This window comes from Artemia sp. Qi Xiang Cuo, chromosome 19 (assembly GCF_049724085.1).
Source record: "Artemia sp. Qi Xiang Cuo chromosome 19, ASM4972408v1, whole genome shotgun sequence".
Classification (NCBI taxonomy): domain Eukaryota; kingdom Metazoa; phylum Arthropoda; class Branchiopoda; order Anostraca; family Artemiidae; genus Artemia; species Artemia sp. Qi Xiang Cuo.
In genome coordinates this window covers 35,001,428-35,023,722 of record NC_142812.1, presented here as the reverse complement: position 1 = coordinate 35,023,722, position 22,295 = coordinate 35,001,428, and the positions used below count along the sequence as shown (strand labels likewise).

General features: G+C 36.1%; 1 protein-coding gene across 5 annotated transcripts in view; it reads right to left on the bottom strand.

Annotated features, from left to right (window-relative positions):
* LOC148940774 (CCA tRNA nucleotidyltransferase 1, mitochondrial) overlaps positions 1-22,295 on the bottom strand; it is a 115,676-nt gene that overhangs the window by 79,598 nt on the left and 13,783 nt on the right. For 4 of the 5 annotated variants that reach the window (XM_089105165.1, XM_089105164.1, XM_089105168.1 and 1 more), the window contains one exon: positions 5,911-6,065. In XM_089105165.1, the coding sequence (XP_088961291.1) occupies positions 5,911-6,065 (155 nt within the window). Of the gene's footprint in view, positions 1-5,910; positions 6,066-16,165; positions 16,281-22,295 lie in introns of those variants that run through there. The other variant, XM_089105166.1, reaches the window with a different exon arrangement.

Here is a 22,295-nt window from a genome sequence, read left to right as displayed (position 1 = left end):
TTGAAAAAAACTACGTTTTCTAAAGAGTTAAAGAGGCTGAGTTACAAGGACGAACCTTAAAACGTACAGGGATTAGGAGGCACAGTTGGGGGGCTGCCGCCCCCAAACCCCCGCTTTCGCAGCCTTTAAATAAAAAAAAGTTTTTTAAACTGAAAGTAAGGAGCGACATTAAATCTTAAAACGAACAGAAATTATTCCGTATATGAAAGGGGCTGTGCCCTACTCAACGCCTCGCTCTTTACGCTAAAGTTTTTATTGTTTAAAAATAAGAGTTGTGAGAAAGTCAAACTTTAGCGTAAAGAGCGAGGCGTTGAGGAGGGCACAGCCTCTTTCATATACGGAATAATTTCTGTTCGTTTTAAGATTTAATGTCGCTCCTTACTTTCAGTTTAAAAAACTTTTTTTTTATTTAAAGGCTGCGAAAGCGGGGGTTTGGGGGCGGCAGCCCCCCAACTGTGCCTCCTAATCCCTGTACGTTTTAAGGTTCGACCTTGTAACTCAGCCTCTTTAACTCTTTAGAAAACGTAGTTTTTTTCAAATAATCAATATTAAAGTCACCCATGAAAACTATTTTTGGATACTTTTTCGAGGCAATAAGCACAAAATCATCAAGAAGTTCCATGAAACTTGAAGCAGGAGAACTTGGAGGCCGGTAAAAAAAACAACAAAAAATTTTCATACGATTTATATCCATTTTAACTGCCAAAAATTAAAACGTCATTTCAAGATATAGGTGATCACGTTCACTCACCAGATCTGACTGAATTGTCGATTTAATGAAAAAACCTAATCATCCCTGTTTTTTATCAATCAGATTCTTATGGAAAAAAGCATAATCCTGTTTATTAATAAATGTCATCGGCGAATCATTTAAAAATGTTTCACAAGAGGCGAACACATCTATATTATGATGAGAAATAAACAGGGATATTTGATCAAAAATATTTAGTAACCCGCGACAGTTCAAAAATGCCATTCTAAAATTAGAGCCAACAGTGAAACAGTGAAAACAGTGAAAAGAAACTACCACCCGCTTGAACATGCCGTTTTCTTTTAAAATATTTCCTTTCTTTTTGCAAGCGAAGGATGTGAACGAACAAGTAAACAATGCTGCTTTGTCCGTTTCTTAAATACTTCTGGCAGTTGAACATTGCCTTCAGTTAAATTTAAACAACTCAGATAGGAGACTAATGAATTCAATGTAAATGCCAAGTTTGAGTATAGCCTTCCAAAGCTGCGGTTTTGAATTACCTAGCACAGAAAATAACTGTCTGTTTTAATGTAGTTTCTTCAGTGTCACGAGGGCAACTTATGCCCTTTTTCACTGTTCATAGGTAGATATACTGTAATTTCATTGTGAAAAATATTAGTGACCACACATAAATCTTCGGGTGTGTTTTGATTGAGATCCAATAGAATGTAACCATAGGGTTTATTTATAGTTTGATTGTTTGCCGAGAGTAAAAATTTCGGTTAATCGGAAAATATTTATTTGTTTAAAGTTATAAGAGATCTTGAATAACGAACAACCCCATATATGATATAGTAAGTACAATTCAAAGCAAGTTTTTTCATACATTTGCTCTGATGAAAGAGATTGTGCAGAACAACGGTTACGAAAAAATTTTCGTGATGAAATCGGACCGTGAATAACTGTGATATCTCCTGAGACCATTCTCAAATGGACCCAGCTAACTCATCAATAATCCACAACGAGTTTGGTTCAATAATATTAAACACGTCAAGTCCCCGTATGAATTTTATATCTGGTGCAATAGTTTTTTATTTTATCATAGGACTCAAGCCATACACTGTAGCAATATTAGATATTTTTCGGATTTTCTAAAAACATTTTGAATTATTATCGTTAAAAGTGTCGTTACGCCAGACATTGATGGTCTGCAAAGAAATGATCTGAAAGGAGTTTTAAATTGATAGATATTACTCTTCTCGATGTCAAAATACAACTAACCGAGCCAAACCTTGATGTGTTGAATAAATACCAATAAAGACAAATATAAAATACGTGTTTTTTAATATATAAATATATGCCCTATAAATTTTTAAAACATAGTTACATTATCACTTAAACATATTTTTATGGGACATGAAATAGGAACTTAAACACTTGGATATTAAAAAAAAACACTCGAGGTTGACTCTCCCCGGACAGTGGGACGGCAGCTACATTAGCCGAAGGCCGGGCCAGAAGGTACGATGACCGAAGGCCGGGGGCGGACCGGGCACAGGTCAATAGTCTTAAAGAAACATAAAACAATATAATAGTAAGCAATTTCTAAAATAGATCGATTCCGCCTTGCGCAAAAAACAAATAAATGAACAAAAACATATAAAAACACCATAAAACACACTGCTGAGCTGGAGACTGAGGAAACACTATTGGGAAAGAAAAAACGACCCCTCCTCCCACCTACTATTAAACTTTCTTCAGACCAAGACGCTGTCTGTACTTTTCACATATGTCTCGATCTGAAGTAAGGTAGTGGCCGTATGGTAGTCCTCTTGCACCGTCCGTACGCACATAGACTTTGTCCACTATGGCTGACATGGCATTTTTATCAACTATAACTGTGTAGTCTTGGCATTAAATTATTTTCTACAGAATTTCTATGAACACTCATGTCAAAATTTTCTTTTACATAATGTGATCTCCTTTGCAAATGTTTTTGATATCCTCATTGTGCGTTTGCACACAGTACACCTTTGGACCTGCAAGCACAACATTGGATATCAATTCACTGTCCGTCTCGGATTAAAAAAAAACAATTTATTTGAGGCCTGGCGCTTCACTCCCACCGGGCAAATGGAGTTCATTCGAGAGCTAATGTGCTCACCATTTTCAAAATCGCCAACAGATTATCTGTTTCGACTTTCAACAGGAATGAATCAGTGTCTCCATATTACACTTTAGCTTGTCCCTCCCCCGGCCAATGGAGCTTACACACATTGTAATTAAATTCCAAAATGAGTTTCTTGGAAATTTCTAAAACGGCACAGCCAGTGGCAATATTTTTATTTAAAATTATACTTTCATATGTAAAAGGGCCATGTTGGAGTATGTGATCGTGAACAATGTGAAATTCAGATCGGATATGATTCGGGAACACTTTTGGGTCAGTTACAACGTCAAAACGACTCCTATGGTGCACACTCTAATACATCTTACCTAAGGCTGATTTAAAATGAGCTTAAAGATTTCTTATCAACCTTCGATTTTGCCTCAGAGCGTTAACTGACAAAGGTGTCAATAAACCTCTTTATGTATGGCTTCTGATCAAACTGGAGGGCTCTACGAAATTTTGACCTTGAAACCGTTGGCCAGCATACACCACAAAAGAACCTGATGTACAACGATATTCCGTTTCGGATGCAGGTCAGCAATAAGCTTTTGTTTTGAAGGTGTCCAGTATATACCCCATCAGCTGCCAAAGAAATATTATAGGGACTCACTGAGTCCTTTGGCATCAGTATGTTATTGTAAAGAAACACGTAGTCCTTTACTAAGTCAGGAAGTATAGCTGGTATTTCACTATTAAGTTCGAAAAAACATTCGTGCGATTCACTCTCCTCAATATTGGCACTGTCAGGGAAATTTGGATCACAGGGATTGTCCAGCCATTTCTAATTCCCGAACGGCACACAGAAATAAGACTTTCCCAACGGATATAGGAAATTCATATCCAGAAAAATCGTATCAAACTTTTTACCGGTGCTTTGCCCTGTCGGATCGGTTTTTAGGATATGATCCCTGTGGAAAACATACCCTCCTCGCATGAATCTCTCTACAAATAAGTGCTGATCCACGTCGGTAATCAGACCTATTTTATCTTTACTATTTTTAAGAATAAAATCCATCACAAGATGAGGAGTTAAAAATAATAACCCAAATCCAACCCAAATTCCTTGTAAATTTTATCCTTGTTTTTACAGATAATATCCAACAACGCCAGTACATCACTTGCCAGGTACATTTTACAATAATCCTCCCCATTTTTACACACTCTCTTGGCCCAATCCTTTTTAGCAAATCCATAGTCGATAGTGGTGCATTGACGATCGTGAAGTGAGTCATAAACGCTTCGATGCGCAGCAATTTTTCCTCAGGTTGCTTCGAGGCGGAGCTGTAGTACTCATATGGGTATAAGCCCTAACGAGTTAATAAATCATACATTTCATCCTCTGAAAAGCGATATTTAAGGAGGGGGAAGCTATTAAAATCGTCACTTTTTTGAACTTGAATCAACTGACATAAAGATTTAGGGAAAAAACTATACAAATCTAAAACCCGGATTTTATTCAAGCACGTATTACCATATTTCAAGTATTTCTCATTTTAATTCTAAGAGCAGCAACCTCTCAGATGATTTGGGCATGATGTTATATGAAAATAATCTACCTACTCATGCACCATCTACAACTTCATCTTTCTTCAAACGTGCCAACGCTGGTAATATGAACTTCAAATCAGAGTTGGAATTGTGCATATAAACCGGTAGAAAATGCTGTTGCTTAAATTTTAAATTACAGGATTTATGAGCCAGTCCATGAAAGTTACTTCCCCCACCAAAATAGGATTGCTTAAATGATCATGGTCAAGGACTAACGTTCCCCACTACCCTCGACAAATTTCCCCTTACATACCCAACACAATTCTTTATTGTTAATTTCCACCTCGTCCTCTGGTGATAGAGTCATTGGGCAATTTACGGTGCAGAGCCGTGAAATTGACTTATTGTCTGTTTTAATATGTGCAACTATAGCTGCGCCTACACAATCTTCCCCAGCCAATGTCTCAAATACCTCTAAAAATTGCATGGTATTACTCGAGTCTCTTTGAGCATGGGTATCAAAGACTGTAATGGCTTCATGTTCTTTAACGCGATTCGAGATTGATAAATTGCGAGTTTGAAAATCACCCTCACATTCACTCTCCATGGGGCCTGTGCATGGATTGTTGCGAAATTGCGACGGTGGCGACAATATGTTCTCAATGTACCTCCCTTGAGAAGTTGACAGTGTTGGTGTGTGAACCTAAAAAAAAATATAAGAGCTTACTAGCCCACTGAAACACTTTTGATCCCATCGCCTTCGACCGTTAAAAACAACAAGAGAGCTTGCAATTTCCAATGGAATAACATCCCTACCAAGTTTCTACAACCGTCCATTTCAAGCAATATGTTCAGGAACAAAAAGGTATATAAATACCATAAATAATGCAATGAAGGTACATGGCTCTGTACTAAGGCCACTCTGAAGTGTTGATTTTGACCTATTATTGCAAAGGTTAATTTTGGTGATTCTTTTATCAATAATAAATTTTAGATTAGATATTCGGGCATCAATTTAGATGAGTCTTTAAGCTTCAATTAGATAATTAAACGTGCATCTTTAAAAATTCCTAAGAATAAGGGAAATTTAAGAAAAGTTGAAATTTATTTTTCCACTTCATTGCTCTTTCTTATCTATTTTACTTATTCTTGATGACTTAATTTATTGTTGTTCAGTTCAATCAGCTATGTTTCTGACTCATTTGACTCTTTTGTTATTTTGCAGAACACCGTTACATGTGCGGAAACTATTCTAGACTTCTGACCATAAATAAAGCTACTTACAAAAAAATTAATAAATTACCAGTAATTTGTATTTTGCTGATTATTGGGCACTTTTTGTTTTGATATTCCACATAGTGGCATGCCCGACAGCTTTAGTGGTATATTTGTGTTAGTCCATGGCCTACACAAACATCATGCTAGAGGCTCAGCACTGTTTAGACCAATACTTTCTCTCAGTGCAATATAAATATCGATATAATATCGATAAATATCGATATATTTGCCAAGGGATGTGGTGTTGGAGGTAGATAGAATAGTTTTCAGGACTACACCTTACCTTACTGCACCTCCAGCTAACTTTATTTCAAACTTGTGTTTTATAAATATACTTGAAAGACATCGCAATTCTTCTGTAAATATGCTCTTAAACTCAGGACTCTCAAGCTTCATTTTATAAGGATGCCCTTGGTTCAGCTTGCTAAGAAATGTAACCTTGAAAAAAGAAGATAGATATATTCACATATGAACACAGTTAATCAGACAAAATACAATTATTCCTGCATACAGGAGGCCCAAAGGAATCTCTTTAGCAGTTTTTGGGAAAAAAGGGTGTCAAAATATATTTTTTATGTTTTGACCAAGATATCCACTACTCCCTTTAAACCAATGAGCTCTTTCACAAGCAATAAGAGCTTAATATATACATTTTCACAAAAAAATTGTCTTTGGCTATGGAGTCTTATCTGATTGAAACATAAAGTAAGGCCTTTAAATCTTGTTTTTTCTTTTGCGTTTGTCTTCCACTGATGATAGGCACAGTATGTATGACCAAAAAATAGTTGTTTAAAAGATATGAGGACATGCTTCCCAGCAATGATGGGTTTTTCTGACATTATTAGAATTTAAACCCCAAATCATGCTTGCTTTGGGCCTTCAATCATGCAAATTAAAAACTCTTACAAGACTTTGATTTCATCAAGATGTAACATATCCACAATTTGCACAATATTTACTTAATATGTTTTGATTTTGGATGTTTATATTGCAATATCAGTCCCACATATGCAATCAGGAATCCCCAAAAAATCCTTGAATATTAACTCTGCTGGAATTGAAACACCCAGTTGTGAAATATGTACTTATTATGTTTAGATATTTAGACTTCCATATTGTAATATTAACTTCAAGGTAAGATTTAGGAAGCTCAAAAACCCTAGAGCAATGGAGGAAATCGAACACCATTTATGAAATAATTCCCATATAATCATGAGTTAAAAAGAGACAAAATTTTGTTATATTGGGGATGGGGAGGGGTTAAAAAGAGAAAAAACCTAAAGGAACTTGAAAATCCTTGCAAGACTCTCACTTCAACAAGGTGAGATATGTCCAACGCACGTGACAAATTTACTTATTATGTCCTGACTTTGGACAGCTTAAGTTCAATTTTAGCCTAGGACTCAGTTGGTTGAGAAATAATTATTTACAGTAACAGCTTTCGTGGGAGCAAACAATAATTTTGAAATATATAATAATTTTATTTTTATTTACGACAACAATACTGCAATCTTAATCATTCCCTTATCATTGACAAATCATTTAGTATCGTGCCCTTGAATAATCTCCTAACAATCAAATCTTAGGAGAAGTCAGATCCTATACAATAATTGGCTGTATCTGTGGACTTTGTGTGATGACATAGCTGAATATTTGAAGCTACATCACCTAGAAAGTCTCATTATTAAGTTGAAATAAGGAAGTTTTCCCGATAGTATTGAAAGTGAAGATGAAATCAAAAAAGAACACAAATTATTGCTTTATAACCAATGTGAGATAAATCTATACAACTCACTGAAATAAATCAATTTCAGATATTTCACAAAGGTGTATTTGTAGAATTTTGAAACACTAGCACTTGACTCAAAACACAAAACATGTGGTTTTTCTAAAGTAGAAACATAAAGCACTTTAGAAGTTTTCTTAAATTAGAAAAAAAGTATTTTAGGATATTTTTACACAATTTGAACTTGCTTAATTTGATACACCTTGTAAATTATTATTTTGTAGATAAATATGAAGTAAAGGTGTCCAGATAATGTTAGTATTACAGTCTAACTTCAGAAGTTTGTTATCATAGGCTGAAATTCCAAAGAAAAAATAGGCAGAAATATCAAAATTTCTGTAGTTTATGTTGTGGTTGATTTGTCCTTGATTTCAAATAATATTAAAGTGCATTTCACAACTTAAAATTCATAGTAGTTGTTATAGAAAATGCAGCTGATGAGTCCAATGAGTTGCCCTTTTAAATTGTATGCTAAAAGTTGTCAATGTCATACCTGATGAAAGGCTATTGAAAGCCTTGTATTATAGAAAGCCTTATAGCATTAGGCGTTCATTTTCAGCATGCTACTAAAGATCTTCTCTGCTCTACACCAAGACCCTGTGTTTTGGTATGGGTTTTGTATTTTCAGTAAAGTGCTTGTGTTTTGAAATTTTACAAATACAGGAAAAGATCATGAGTTGGTTTATTCGAACTAGTTTCAAAGCTAATTTTTGCTTGTTCTTAGTTTTTTTGAATATGCACAGTAAACATGACAAAAACATGTTTGTAAAACTTAGTCAATGATACAGAAAAGGTCTACATCATTTTATATGCAACATTGATATTCAGATAAGAATCCCAAGAGGTATTTTATCATTGTTATTTTAAAGACTGAGATAGAAACATCAAATATTTGTGACACATCTTGCTTTAATTCAGCTGTTTTTTTTAACATAAGGCTTACGTTTTTAGTGAATAGTATCAGGAAAACTTGCGCAAAAATCACTGCTTATATTTTTTTTGTATTCCTGAATTTTCTATAAAAACTTTCACCAAAATAATACACATCAGCTTTTCTGATAAAAAAAAGAATACCTAATTTTGCTCTATAGGGCTGTTAGACAAGATAAGTTTTATTCTTCATGAGATACACATACAATATTAAATGTTATTATTCCCCGAAAGGCTCATTGGCCTGTACAAAGGGGGAAGACAAATGAGTTGCTTACTCAGAGATGAAAAGCAAAATAAAATTTTAAATGATCACTTACTCCCATACGAAGGAGAAGAAAAGAAAATATAGATAAAATGAAAACTAAAGAAATAGTAGAATAAATAAACTAAATTAATCAATTAGATTAAATAGACAAAAGAAAAAAAAATAAAAACATAAATAAAAATATCGTGTACGAAGCCAAAGAATTTTTAACAATTTTTTTTAAACAAACCGAATGAGTGGCACCCTTGAGCAGATTCAGGCAACTTATTCCAAACAATATGGCACGCCATTAGAGAATTAAAATCTGACCTTATGCAAGGAATAAATGGAACTTGAACATGATTTGTCATATTACGAAGATTATAATTATTTTGATCAGAGGTAAAAGATAGTGGAACACTTAGGGGCCAGGGGGGGTTCACCATGAAGCTGAGCCAAAGTAAAACATGAAAGAATGTATAGTGACTCAAAATCAAGTAATGGTATAACTAATAAACGATTAGTTTCCTGAATGAGGTTTCTAGCTTTATTGTAAACCTTAGAAAGTGGTTTTAACAGTGAAGGAAAAGTTGACATCCACACAATTGGACAGTAAGAAACGTAAGATTGGATCAAGCAGTGACGAAGGATTTTCAAAATTGATCCAGGAAAAGTATGTCTAAGTTTCCTTAAAATACCGAGACTCCTGCATATCTTCATTTTAATAAAATCAATGTGACGTTTGAAAGATAGGTTTTCATAAAAAAGAATGCCCAAAAAAACGAACATATCGGTCTTTATATCAATGAATTATTTCATTTGGCTGGTGAACTTCTGATAACTGGGAATAAACCTGAGAAACACACGAAAAAAAAACTGGACTTAGAAAAATTTAGAGTAGGGTAATTAGCATCAAGCCACAAAATCACCCTCTCAAACAAATTTTCCAAATTCAATCGAAGCTCAAATTCGTAGTTTCCCGAAGTGACACGCGGGCTGTCATCAGCAAAATAAACAAGCACATCAGAAGAAGGTAAACTATAGTTGCCGCCTGGGACCAAAGAAGGCTTAGAGTGACTAAGTCTATAGCACTTAGTAAATTTATAGTTTTTTACAACATAACAAAGATCATTTATGCCCTAAAACTGATCCCTGGGGGACACCAAAATTCACTTGCAAGGGTGACCGGAAAAGTTGATCAACACAAACTAAACTATCCTTCAAATAAGACTGGAACCAAGAAAATACATTTCCCCTTATGCCAAAATGAGACATCTTCGATAGAAGAATATCATGGGTTGAGGAATCGAAAGCCTTACGAATATCCAGGAATACAGCAGCCGGAATCAATCCCGAATCTAATGCAGAATGAATAAAATTCAAAAGGGTCATACCGGCATGTTCAGTGGAGTGCTTCATTCGAAACCAAATTGAAAATCATGAACAAAATTTTTTGATTTTAAGAAAGTAAAGAGACGAGAAAGCATAGCCTTTTCAAATATTTTACTAAATACTGATAAAATTGAAATTGATCGATAATTTGCCGGATCATTTCTTGGTCCACCTTTATACAAAACAATAATCCGAACACGCTTGAGAGCATCTTGAAAAACACCACATTCAAATGAAAGATTAACAAGTTTTGTTAGAGGCAAAACTATTGAAGGAAGAATAGATTTAACTACCTTAGTAGGGATAGAATCTGGCCCAGATGAGGACGAGTTTTTCAAGCCATTAACAATTTTAGTAATTTCACTTACTGTTACTGGCTCTAGAAACATAGACTTAACACAAGATGGCCCGAGGTAAGATCTAAAGTCCGGCTTAGGCCGAGACAAAGTAACTGTAGAAGTCTTACCATTATTAGCGAATAATGAGGTGAATGCCTCTTGGACATTAAGCTCACCCTCCACAGCTCCATCACCAATGACCAGACTCATAGGTAAAGAGCTAGATTGAGAACCGGGTTTAAGTAAAGAATTTATTACCTTCCAAGTTTTACAAATATCATTTCCATAAGCAGCAAAATTATTTAGATAATACAGAAATTCGGCTTTCCTATACAAGGAATTATTTATATATTCCGTTAGATCTTGAATTGACAAAGACGAATAGCACCTGCTGAAAGTATAGCGCATCTATAAGCTCTCCAGAGATTATTCTTCCTTCTCCAGCTTTTGAGAAGTCCGGATGTCATCCATGGGTTTAGAGGAACAATCCTTTTAGACCTATGATTAGAAGGTGGTACTTTACAAATGCTAAGAATAGCCTCTTTTATGGCCTCTTTCCATAAAAGGACTCAAATAAACAAGAAAAATCCTTATCATTATCAAGCAAGCTCCACGAATTTTCCGTTAATTTGAACCCAAGAAGAGATAACTCTTTCTCACCAAACCTAACAGAATAGGAATCAAACACCTGAGCCCGGTTACGCTTCCCCTGTTTAAAGCTGAATCGATAATATATTAGAAAATGATCGGAGATATCACTAACTAAAATTGAGCTTTCCTTCAAACTAAGCGTAGAGAAGATATTGTCAATCAAAGAAGCTGTAACATTAGTTACTCGTGTAAGGATGGATGTAGAGGGTAGAGTTCCTGCGGCAAGCATGGTTGAAAGAAAATCAACTGAAGCCGAAGAGTTTGAATCCATCAAATTTATATTAAAGTCACCCATTATGATTAACTGACGCGGACGTTTCAGTATTATGTCAAGTATTACTTCATGATTCCGAAGAAACAATGGAATATCCCCATTAGAAGAATGATAAATATTTCCTATGATTAGATCTATATTATTATATCTAATTTCTATAAATTTTGACTCGAAAATACCTTCAAAATTTCGTGATAAGACATCACACAAGCAATAATGCGAATTACAAAATATATTCATGGCAAGATCTTTAGCTATCTTGCAGCGGTTTATACGTTCCATTTTATAACCATGGATATCCAATAGCATTTCATTGCCAGAATCCAAAACGTCTCACATAAACCTACATCAGGCTGTCCATCCGAAACAATTTGTCTCAAATTATCTATTGACGAGGAGAGACCCTGAATATTAAGCTGAAGTGCTGTCAGAGAATAGTTTCCTTTGGTAACCTCCTCCCCCCCCCCCCCCAAATCCGAAACATATTTACTATTGCAAATAGAGTTTATATTAATCGGATTTTGATTAGCCTGACCCACAGAATCATTTACTATACTAATTACATCAAAATGATTATTTTCAAGCTCGCAAAGGCGACTCTCATGGCTTAAAATATTCACAAAAGCAGGTTTTACTTGGAGTCCATTCAAGTCACCAGAGGAACCAAAAATAAATCTTTACTTAAATTAATTACAAAAGCAAAACCTGTCGAAGGATTACAAACACATAAATAACTAATAGCACAGCAGGTATTATTGTAAGGAACCGTTAGCACGGAAGGAGAAACAAAAATGAAAAAATAAAAAAATGAAAAAAAAAGTTAAAAAATTAAAATTAATGACCTGGATAAGGAATATAAAAATTAATAGAAATACTAACATCTAAAAACGACACAACCGAAGTAATAAAAGAGATAAAAAATACCGAAAAGTGCACCCAAAAATAAATAGAAACAAACAATATTTTTGAGACAAATAATAAAAAAATACTTAAAAAAAACAGAGAAGAAAAAATGAACCGAAACCTTGCAACTCTTTTAGTAGAAAAAAAAAACAAGAAAAGGGAAAATAAACAAATAATTCATGAGAAAGTAACTCTTTGATGCAATCATCCTGAAGAAAAAAAAAAACAAACAGACAGAAAAAAACCAACAAACAAACAGACAGAAAAAAACCAACAACTAGATACAGTCAGCGAGAGACATTATCTTTTTTATTGAAGTCCCGTCACTAGGTTTCGCCAATATTTGACCCCGATCAGACCAAGCAATCCACTGACCAAATTTGTCACAAAAAAAATACCACTAGAGGGATTTAGCCTTGAACACTGTACAATTAACGCTTTTGCTCGAAAACTTCACTAGTATCGGAGCGACCCTTGGAGCAGATGGTACCGTCTGAGTTGAATCAGTTGTAGCAGCATTATTAGTAACTTCACTATTATCGGAGCGACCCTTGGAGCAGATGGTACCGTCTGAGTTGAATCAGTTGTAGCAGCATTATTCAGTCTAAGTCTATACACGTTCACGACCTCAATTGTACTAATTTCAGGCAAAGACATCTTCTGATTAATAGTTTGCAATACAGCAGAACGAGTGTCAACACCAGTTTTCTGCCTAACACCGTGAAAAACAGGGCTGTCTAGTAGTGATTCTTGTCCATAACTATCCAACTTATTCTCAAGCCTGTTCAGTCTGTCCTCTAAATTTTCAAGTTTATTAATCAGTCCCTTTAGCGACTTTTCGATTCGCTGAAACTTGGGGTTAAATTCAATCGTGAGAGTATCATAAATTTGACTAGCAATAAGCTCATTCGATTCCTTAAGAGAGTTTGAGCTAGCCAGTTTTTCCGAAACTTTTTGAGTTATACTGTCCATCACGTCATTTTTGGTTTTATCCAGTTCAGCTTGGGTAACTATAAGTTGCTGTTGTATCGGGCTAATACTGCTAGGTAATGCTAATACAGGGCCATTTGCTTTGCTTTTATCATTACCTCTCATCGCAAGGTAAGTTTTTGACAGTCTCAGGTAAATATTAGGCGCAGTACCAAGCTCTTCAAAAGCCTTTTTTTGAAGCAGGAGCAGACAAAGTAACAGTGGTAGGACCATAAACTTGGAGATTTGCATCCACGGGGCGAAATTCATCATGCGATCCATAGCAAAATGCCGTATAAACTTGTTTGCCTCGTGTATCTTTACCAGCTTTGATTATTCTTACTGGCCTGAGGGGATATTCCTTGAAATTCGCAAAAGCAAGATCAAACTATTTAAAAGCCATGATTATCAGTAGCAAGATAAAAAAAGCAAAAGACTTATCTTGACGTGAGGCCAAACAAAATATTCCAAATAAATATTCAAAAAGTCCAGCGCCAGCAAAGCTAATGTATAAACCAAAACAGGTATTCACTCGATTATTGCGTCACAACAGGGTGAAATGAAAATAGGTCATGCCTTGGGAGTATTTTCCACGGAGGCCGGGGGGGGGGGTTAAACTCCAGCCACTATTCACAATTGGGTGTTGAGTGTAAAAATTACCCAAAATCTAAATGAATATCCTGAATTAACCCACAGCAAAATGTAACGAAATAACAGTCACTGAATTAGCTACGGACTCTAATTGATTCCGGATATAATCCTTTTTCAACACTTGCTGAATGCAATTATGTAACACTATAATCCTTATCATTGCCAAACTGGCACACCGCACTTGGATATCGTATGAAATTATCTTTATTTAAGAAGGCCAAAAGTTCAATTGATGGAGTGGACAGAAACTCCGGTCAATTTAATTTATCCAATGACGTCATATATTCCACTAGGTTACAGATACTGAGTAAATATTTGTAATTGTTTATAAGACGTAAAAGTGTTCTCACTATTTCGTAACTACTCGAAAAATTCAGTGTCTAATTAAATCAGAATAAAATCCTTTACCAACAACTGGTTTAAAACTGGGATTAATCCTTTTTAAAAGAATAGATAGATCTTAACTGTTCAAAGACTGAATCAAAACTGATAAGTCCTTAATCAGGTAAATACATGTAGGGAGGGGGAAGGAGCAAATTTGTAAAATTGGCAAAAAAACGGGTATTTTTTCTAAAAACAACAAACAAACTCTTTTAGTCCCTTTAAATATTTGTCCCTCATTTAAGCAATGGCTTTCCAGACAAACCTGATTCTACATTTGAAAGAAAGTAAATGAAAATTCTGGAACTAGTTCATAAATCAATCCCTGTAAGTCCCTGAAAGTTTTATTCACCTAGCTCAATAGTTTGTTTTTTAACTTTCAGGAAACTTTGTCTGGAAAGCAAATTGTTCACCATGGGCATCTATCTATAAAGAGACTTATTTTGAACAAATAATTTTTTAGTCAAGATTTTCCTTCATAAAAACTAACCATGGATATTTACAATAGAGATGATTACTATATTTATGCCAAGCATCAAACAATAAATTAAATTGTATATTTATTTCTTAGCTATCTATTTATTTACCATCTTATATCCCCCTAAGACTTGCTTGTGCACATGTGTCAATAGCCTGCTAAAATATATGAAATTTGTGAGACTTGAAAAATACAGAAAATACAGTTTTTGCTGAAGTTCATCAAAGTTCAGTGCCCTTTGGAGGGCAAGGGGTGGACTGAGATGTCTTTTTTTGGGGTGGGGGTAAGTTTACGTAGAGGATTTAGAGAGTTCCAATCGATTAGGCTAGTTTACTCAGAATTTTCAAATGCTGGCATTTCTGCTCTATTTGACCACAGTTTTTCTTTTGTGGCGGAAATAACAGTTTGTTGGGATGCAATTTCTTTCTTGACTTCATCAGCAGACGACTTGCAACGATCAAGACAGTAGTTAGTCATAGGCAGTGCAATAGCAAAGCCTAGGTAAAGAGCAAAGTGGGCTCTATGAACGATGATCATTCAAAAAGTAACATGACAAATCTCTGTAGCTCAGAAATGATTTATTAAATCATTTCAAAACTTTAGCTACTGTTCAACACAGTCCCTGGCAACATTTATGCGCTTATTCCATCGTTGTTTTAATTTCAGTGTCAAGCTTGTGCATTCGATGTAGGATACTCATGAGGCCCTGCTATTTGCACTGGATGCCTTGGGGCTACCAGATATTTGATCTCTTAGACCACACCAGTGCCACTGGCGGTGTCGCTAGAGTATGGTAACGTGATTGAGTGATTAAAAGGGTTCTACAGTTTCTTCGAGCAATGGTATTGAAACCAATGTGCGAGTGAAACGTATACTATCTTTTCAAGGGCCAAACTAGCCTATTGGCCAAGGGTGCCACGCTCTTTGCCACCACTGATATCCCTCTACTATCTCTTCGGAGGTTAAACGGACCACCTGTCGGTATATTACTGAAGGTACTCTCGCAAACTCTTTTCCTACCCTGCCTGGGTTTGGGGAAAAGTAATCTCACACAGTTGGAGAAAATAACTCACTTTTATTCCTCCAAGTGTCAACTCCAACAAAACATGCACTCTATAACGTAGACTTTGCAGTCTAGGAACGAACTAATTACTAAAGTCACTATATTTACACAAAGAAACGGGGTGTAGGGGTGAACCCTAGATTGGCCCTGGCCAATCTTATAAATGAGAGCATCAAAATCAAAAACTTTTTCAGTAACATTAGATATCAATGGCCAAATCCGAAAATACAGAAATAAATTTTAGTCCGAAAGTTTACTTATTGTAACATCATTGACTTGGCAACGAGAATTTAGCCTGTCCTTTGAAATTAGACTATAAGCAAATGTAATTAAAAACAGGAAACGGGTCATTTATCTGAAGAACACGAAGAAAAAAGGGGTAAAACCCCAACACCTCCCGCTATAAGATAAATGACCACCCACGCGCAACACTGGTCCACCCTTACAAACATAAAACACTAAACTTCAACTTTACAATTTCCATTTGCCTTCCTTCTTCCATCAATTTCTATGCTGCTGCTCCTACAGCTTGGCTCCAGATCAGTCGCCCTCCAAACGTCTCCACTGCAGAACAACCAGGGTCTAGATCGTATGGGCATCCACATTAGGTTTGCGACTTTGGAAAATTGAAGCCTACAAGATTACCAGAAAATAGTCATGCCAATCCAGTCAAGCAATCTTCTGGCCAAGCCAGAGTGAATTTACCCCCCCCCCCAACCCACAAACATAGTGGAACCATCCCAAACAGGATAATAATCTTCAAGGTTTGGTTCAACCTTTAATCTGGGGTTTGCGGCATTATAAACGATAGTATTCTTGCTCTCACAAAATTTACACTTAGAAGAAGCTGAGAATCAGGTTCTGCCATATGCATCGATGTCAGACGAAAAAAAAAAATGATTGGCTGAACTGGGATTAATTGAAACATGAATTGCCCCTAGGCATAGTTTGAAGTCACCTGCAGCCGAGAATCCAAAGGCCTGTAAAAACGGTAGGGGCAGGTACAATAAATGATGCATTGCTTAACCATCTAGAAAACAACCAGTTGATCAGAAAAAGTCACCATAAGTTTTGCAAAGGTCACTTGACTGGAACTAATCTCATGAGTCACATGATATTGCCACTGAAATCCTTGACAGAGACCTTTCAGTAGAATTCATTCTGCTACATTAAGCAAATGCTTTCGACAAGGTGCAACACAACCTCTTGATATGGAAGTTATGCACATATGGAGTCCATGTTGAGGTTATAGGTTTGATTGAGTCTTTCTTGTCATAAGTTTAAAAAAATACTTTTTCCACAAAACAGGTTTTTCAAAGAGAAGTAAAGAGCTCCACTAAGCCAAAAATGAGCAAAAATAGTCAAATAACCTTCCAAGCATAAAAATACCACAAATCACCATCAACAAATAAATGAAACTATAAACGAAGAGAAATTACAATAGACAAATGAGTCATACTCAAGACGAGCAAAAATAACATGAGTAGGGCTGACAACTCCCATGCCGTCATAAGACCAGAAAATGATTTACACTTTACTGAAAAAAAAATAACAATGGATAGTCAGTTTAATATATATATACTGATATTTATTCCTTAAAATTTTGATAATTTTTCATTTATTGAAGTAACAAAAGGGAAAACATATTAAATGTATTTGTTTTTAGTACAGCGCAAATTATGTTCTGGTATTGTGATGGTATGGGGGTTGCCAGCCCTACTCATGTTAAATTTTGATTGTTTTGAGTTTGACTTGGTTATTTACTATTACTACTGTTGGTTTTGTGTTTCATATAATTATTGATGGTGATTTGTCGTAGTTTTACACTTGGAAGGTTATTTGACTTTATTTCTACTCACTTTGGCTTAGTGGAGCTCTTTACTTTTCTTTGAAAAACCTGTTTTGTGGAAATTTTTTAAAATTAATTTCTGTCCGTTTATCATTGACATAGTCTTTTCATGAAAAAAAAAATTCTTTTCGTTTTTTTTTTCTTTAGGAACCCATATTTTGGCTTGCTATTTATATGTTGAAGAAACTTTTTCAACAATTTTTAATCCTGACACAAATAGTATTGTTTAATTTAAGTTTATACCTCCACAAGTTGACCTGTAAAATAAAATTTGATATCATTCCAAAAAATTCTATACAATTATGCTCTTTGACAACCTTAATACTCTCATACTCTTTTGATCTATTTAAATTTTAAGAGCAGAAGTAGCAATAGTAATTTCCCCAAAAGTTCAACTTAATACCCCTAGTCGTTCTTGACACATTGATGAAGTTTCTTATTAGCAACCATACACACAGTGCCTTTTGACTTAGTTTTAAAGCAATATTTAGTTTTAAAGCATAATGGGCCAATTGTATAATTGTAGGGGGGGGGGTTGACATACCCAATATTCCTATAGACATAGCTACTACACTCTTCTGCTATGCTGAACAAAATAGCTGTCTCAAAATTTTGATTGGATATGTTTGGAAAATGAATGGCTTGAGAGGAGGGCTGCTTGCCTTCCAATCTCTTTTTATTCTTAAAAAGGGCACTAGAACTTTTAATCTTGAATCAAATTAGCTCTTTTAAAAGTTTCAATGATATTTCTAGCTATTATAGAGCACCGCTGCCTATGATATTACTTATATGCCCTTTCGAAAACCTGCATACATATAGTTTTTTGCTTAATTAAAACTCCCCCTAAACGTTCCTTAAAAGTTTCACCTCAATACCCTTAGCGTCAGTAGTTACAGTAACTGCAGTGTTAGTACTAACAGTATATCTATTGCCTTTTAGTGATTTGAATATCATTCTCATCAAGTCCTGGAAGTTTCAACTTAATGCAATTAGCCATTGATATGACATTGCTGATATATATTTTTAATAACCTGTATATTCGTATACTTTTCTGACTTTCACCTTAATGCTCTTAGCCTTACATGTAGTTGGAATAGAGGTAGTAGTTGAAATAGCAGCAGTAATAGTAGCAGCAAATGTAGCAGCAATAGTAGTATTAGTAGTAGCATGCACATATTGCCTTTTGGGTGATCGATCTTCCCCTTTAAGCATTCTCTGAAAGCTCCAACTGAATACTCAATTCTATTCATAAAGTACACTTTTTTTACAATGTTAATGTACATAGTGCGTTTTGATTTAGTTCAAATTTCTCCTCAATATTTTCAATATAGTACTGTGGTTGTAGTAGAAGTAGAGGAGGCAGTAGTATTGTTTCCCTTATCATTTTCCTTAAACCGCGCCGGCAGGAGTAGCCTGTCTATTACTGTAGCCTGTCCCAAGCCTAAATAAAGCGGGTGCGATGAGCTGTGGGCCTACAACCCACACCCGTGAAAAGACTATGCGCAACAAAAACATCAAATAAACAAAGCCTCGGATCTAATATCGACTCAACAACGATGACTGCCTGTCCCCAGACAAGATTTCTGACTGGGAAAAATACTCTCAGGTTTGGGTTTTGGAATGTCCGCACAATGGCCTAAGCATCAAAAACTGAACAAATAGTAAATGAAATAATTTGACATAATCTAGACTTACTTGCTTTATCAGAAGTGAGATGGACTGGTGCGGGATCAAATCAACTACCAAATGGCTACAATACTATTTTCTGTGGAACCGATTCACGAAGAGAACATGGGGTTGCTCTCATCATGACAAAAAAAAGCCAAAAAGACCATGATCAAATGGTCCCCAATCTCAGCCACAATCCTCACTGCTAGATTTACTGGACTGTATGCCAAGCTTTCTGTAGTAGTTTGCTATGCCTGACCAATGAAGCAAATGAAGAGGTAAAAGACCAATTTTATAGAGCCTTACAAGCGGTAACAAACGATATACCTAGGCTTGACATAACATGCTTCATTGGAGACTTTAATGCAAAGATTGGCAACGACCGGGATTATTGCCCCCAAGTACTAGGTTACCCATGGGCTTGGAGACCGAAATAAGAACGGTGAATTGCTCGTTGATTTTGCAGCAGCCAATGATTTTAATTGTTGGTAGGAGCTTATTTGCTCATCTTGACATCCATAAATATGCTTGGACTTCCCCTGATGGTTTAACTAAAAATCAAATAGACCATTGTTTGGCTAGCCGTAAGTGGCGCTCAAGCCTCATTGATGTAACGCTTGTATAGAGGTGCTGATGTAGGATCTTACCACTCACTTATTATGGCAAAATTTAAAATCCAGTTGAGGAGAATACAAAGAAACTCCTCGCCCCAACCCTCTTTTTGACTCAGACAAGCTGCTAAACAAAACATTGAAGCACGATTTTGTGGTAGAACTTTTGAATCGCCTTCAAGCTCTCTCTCAACCAGAACAGTTAGAACAAGAACACATGTGGAAGGACATGAAGACTTGTTTTCAATTAGCTGCCTCAGAATTTCTTGGCTACAGAAACAGCCCAAAAGATCAGTGGCTTTCAGACGAGACATGGGCCCTCATAGAGAAAAGAAATGTATAAAGCAAACCCTTCTTCAGAATCAAGTATCAAGCCAAATGATCTTTAAAAGATTCAGCTATGGAGAAGCAGACAAAGGGGTCAAAAAATGATGAAATGACTACCATTGTCAAATTGAAAGGAAGGCGAAACTTGCAGAAGAAGCTGCCAAAAGAGATGACTCTAGAGCCCTTTATACAATAAAAAATGAAATAGTTGGAAAGAAACGCTCTCAAGAAGGCCCCGTTAGGAACCCTTCCGGTTCTTTACAGACAGAGCCAGAGGTTGTAATGATATATGGGTGTCACACTTTGAGAAAATTCTGAATAGACCTCCACCACAAAAGCCCCACAATATCCCAATGATAACACTTTTTTCCTTAAATATCAGTGATGAGCCACCAAGTGTGATGGAGATAAGTACTGCAGCAAGGAAATTGAAAAATGAAAAATCGCCAGGTGAAGACGGAATAACAGCAGTGATGATTAATGCATCAATCTCAGGACAAATCTCATACTGGATTAAGTTCTTTACCAAAATCTGGGAGAATAGAGAAGTACCAGCTGAATGGAAAAGAAGCTCAATGGTCAGACTTTTCAAAAGGGGTGATGCTACTGTTCCTGGGAACTGGTGAAGAATCAGCTTACTATCAGTGCCCAGGGAAGTGCTTTGTCATGTTATTTTGGAAAGAATACAGACTGAACTAGGTAAACACCTGAGAGATGAACAATATGGGTTCCGTGCCGGACATTCCTGTGCGGATCTTATTTTCACTTTACGCATGCTCACAGAGGAAAATCAAGAGTGGCGGTCTAAAATATACATGGCTTTTATCGACTTTGAAAAGGCTTTCAATTGGGTCAACCGCGAAACTTTGTGGCAAATTCTGAATTATTACGGCTTTCCGGATAGAGTAATTAAGACATTTGTGTCATTGTATGAAAAAGAGTGAATGCTGCATCAAGACGCCAGAAGGCCAAACAAGATACTTTGGAATCTTATATGGAGTTAAACAGGGATGCGTGTTGTCCCCACTGCTCTTTATAATAGATATTGGCTATACCCTTCGCAACAGAACAACAGATGGCATTGAATTATCATCCGGTGTAACAGTCAGCGATTTAGATTTCCCAGACGACATAACATTAGTTCAGGGTTGCAAGCAACGTTTGCAGTGCTTCATTCCCAGGGTCAGTGTGAAAGCCAGCCAGCTTGGTCTTAAAATAAATGCAGGAAAGACAAAAACCATGGCAACATCCAATTCCCCCCTACATATCACAGGTGCTGGTGAGGAAATTGAACAAATTATTGACTTTAAGTATTTGGGCAACATCATAGAGAATATTGGATCTACCACAAAAGAAGTCATAACTAGAATAGGTCAAGCTAACGCAGCCTTCAATTGACTGAAAAGAATCTGGAAATCCAAGAATGATTCAAATCGCCTGAAGCTGCACTTACTCAACAGTAAAATTTTACCAGTCCTCCTGTATGCCACTTAGACTTGGCACTTAAAAATTCAACAAGAGAAGAAAGTTCTTGCTTCTGTGAACAATTGCCTCCAGAGAATTCTGAATATACATTGGTTGGAAAGGGTCGCAAATGATACCATTCGGAGAATCACCAATCAACCACTAATAATCGACACATCAGATCCCGTAGATGGAGGTATCTCGGACACGTTTTAAGAATGGGAAACTATCTAATCTCATAGTCTACACTTGAGTGGCAGCCAGTTGGAAGCCGGAAGACCTCGAAACACATTGAGGCGAACCTACAACAGTGACCTTTGCCGCCTGAATGCCTATCTCCAACCATATTGGGAAGATGTATATGCAGCAACTCATCTCAGGCCTGATGGGCGAACATTCACTGATGCCCTAGGCGCCCCTGGCGGGCCAGGAGGATCTAAGGCTAAGGTATCATTTCCTTAAAGTTCCAAATAAATATACTCAGTCATTCCTGAGTTATGCCCTTTTGACACCCCATATACAAATAACATGCTTTGATATAGTTTAACAATCCCCTCAACTTTCTCTGAAATGCTCACCTGAATGCCCTTTGTCTTTATGGAAAGTAAAGGTCAAGCTTGCATACAGTTCTGAATACCACATAAATATGTAAACAGTGAACAAATTGCCTTACTTACAGTTCTTGT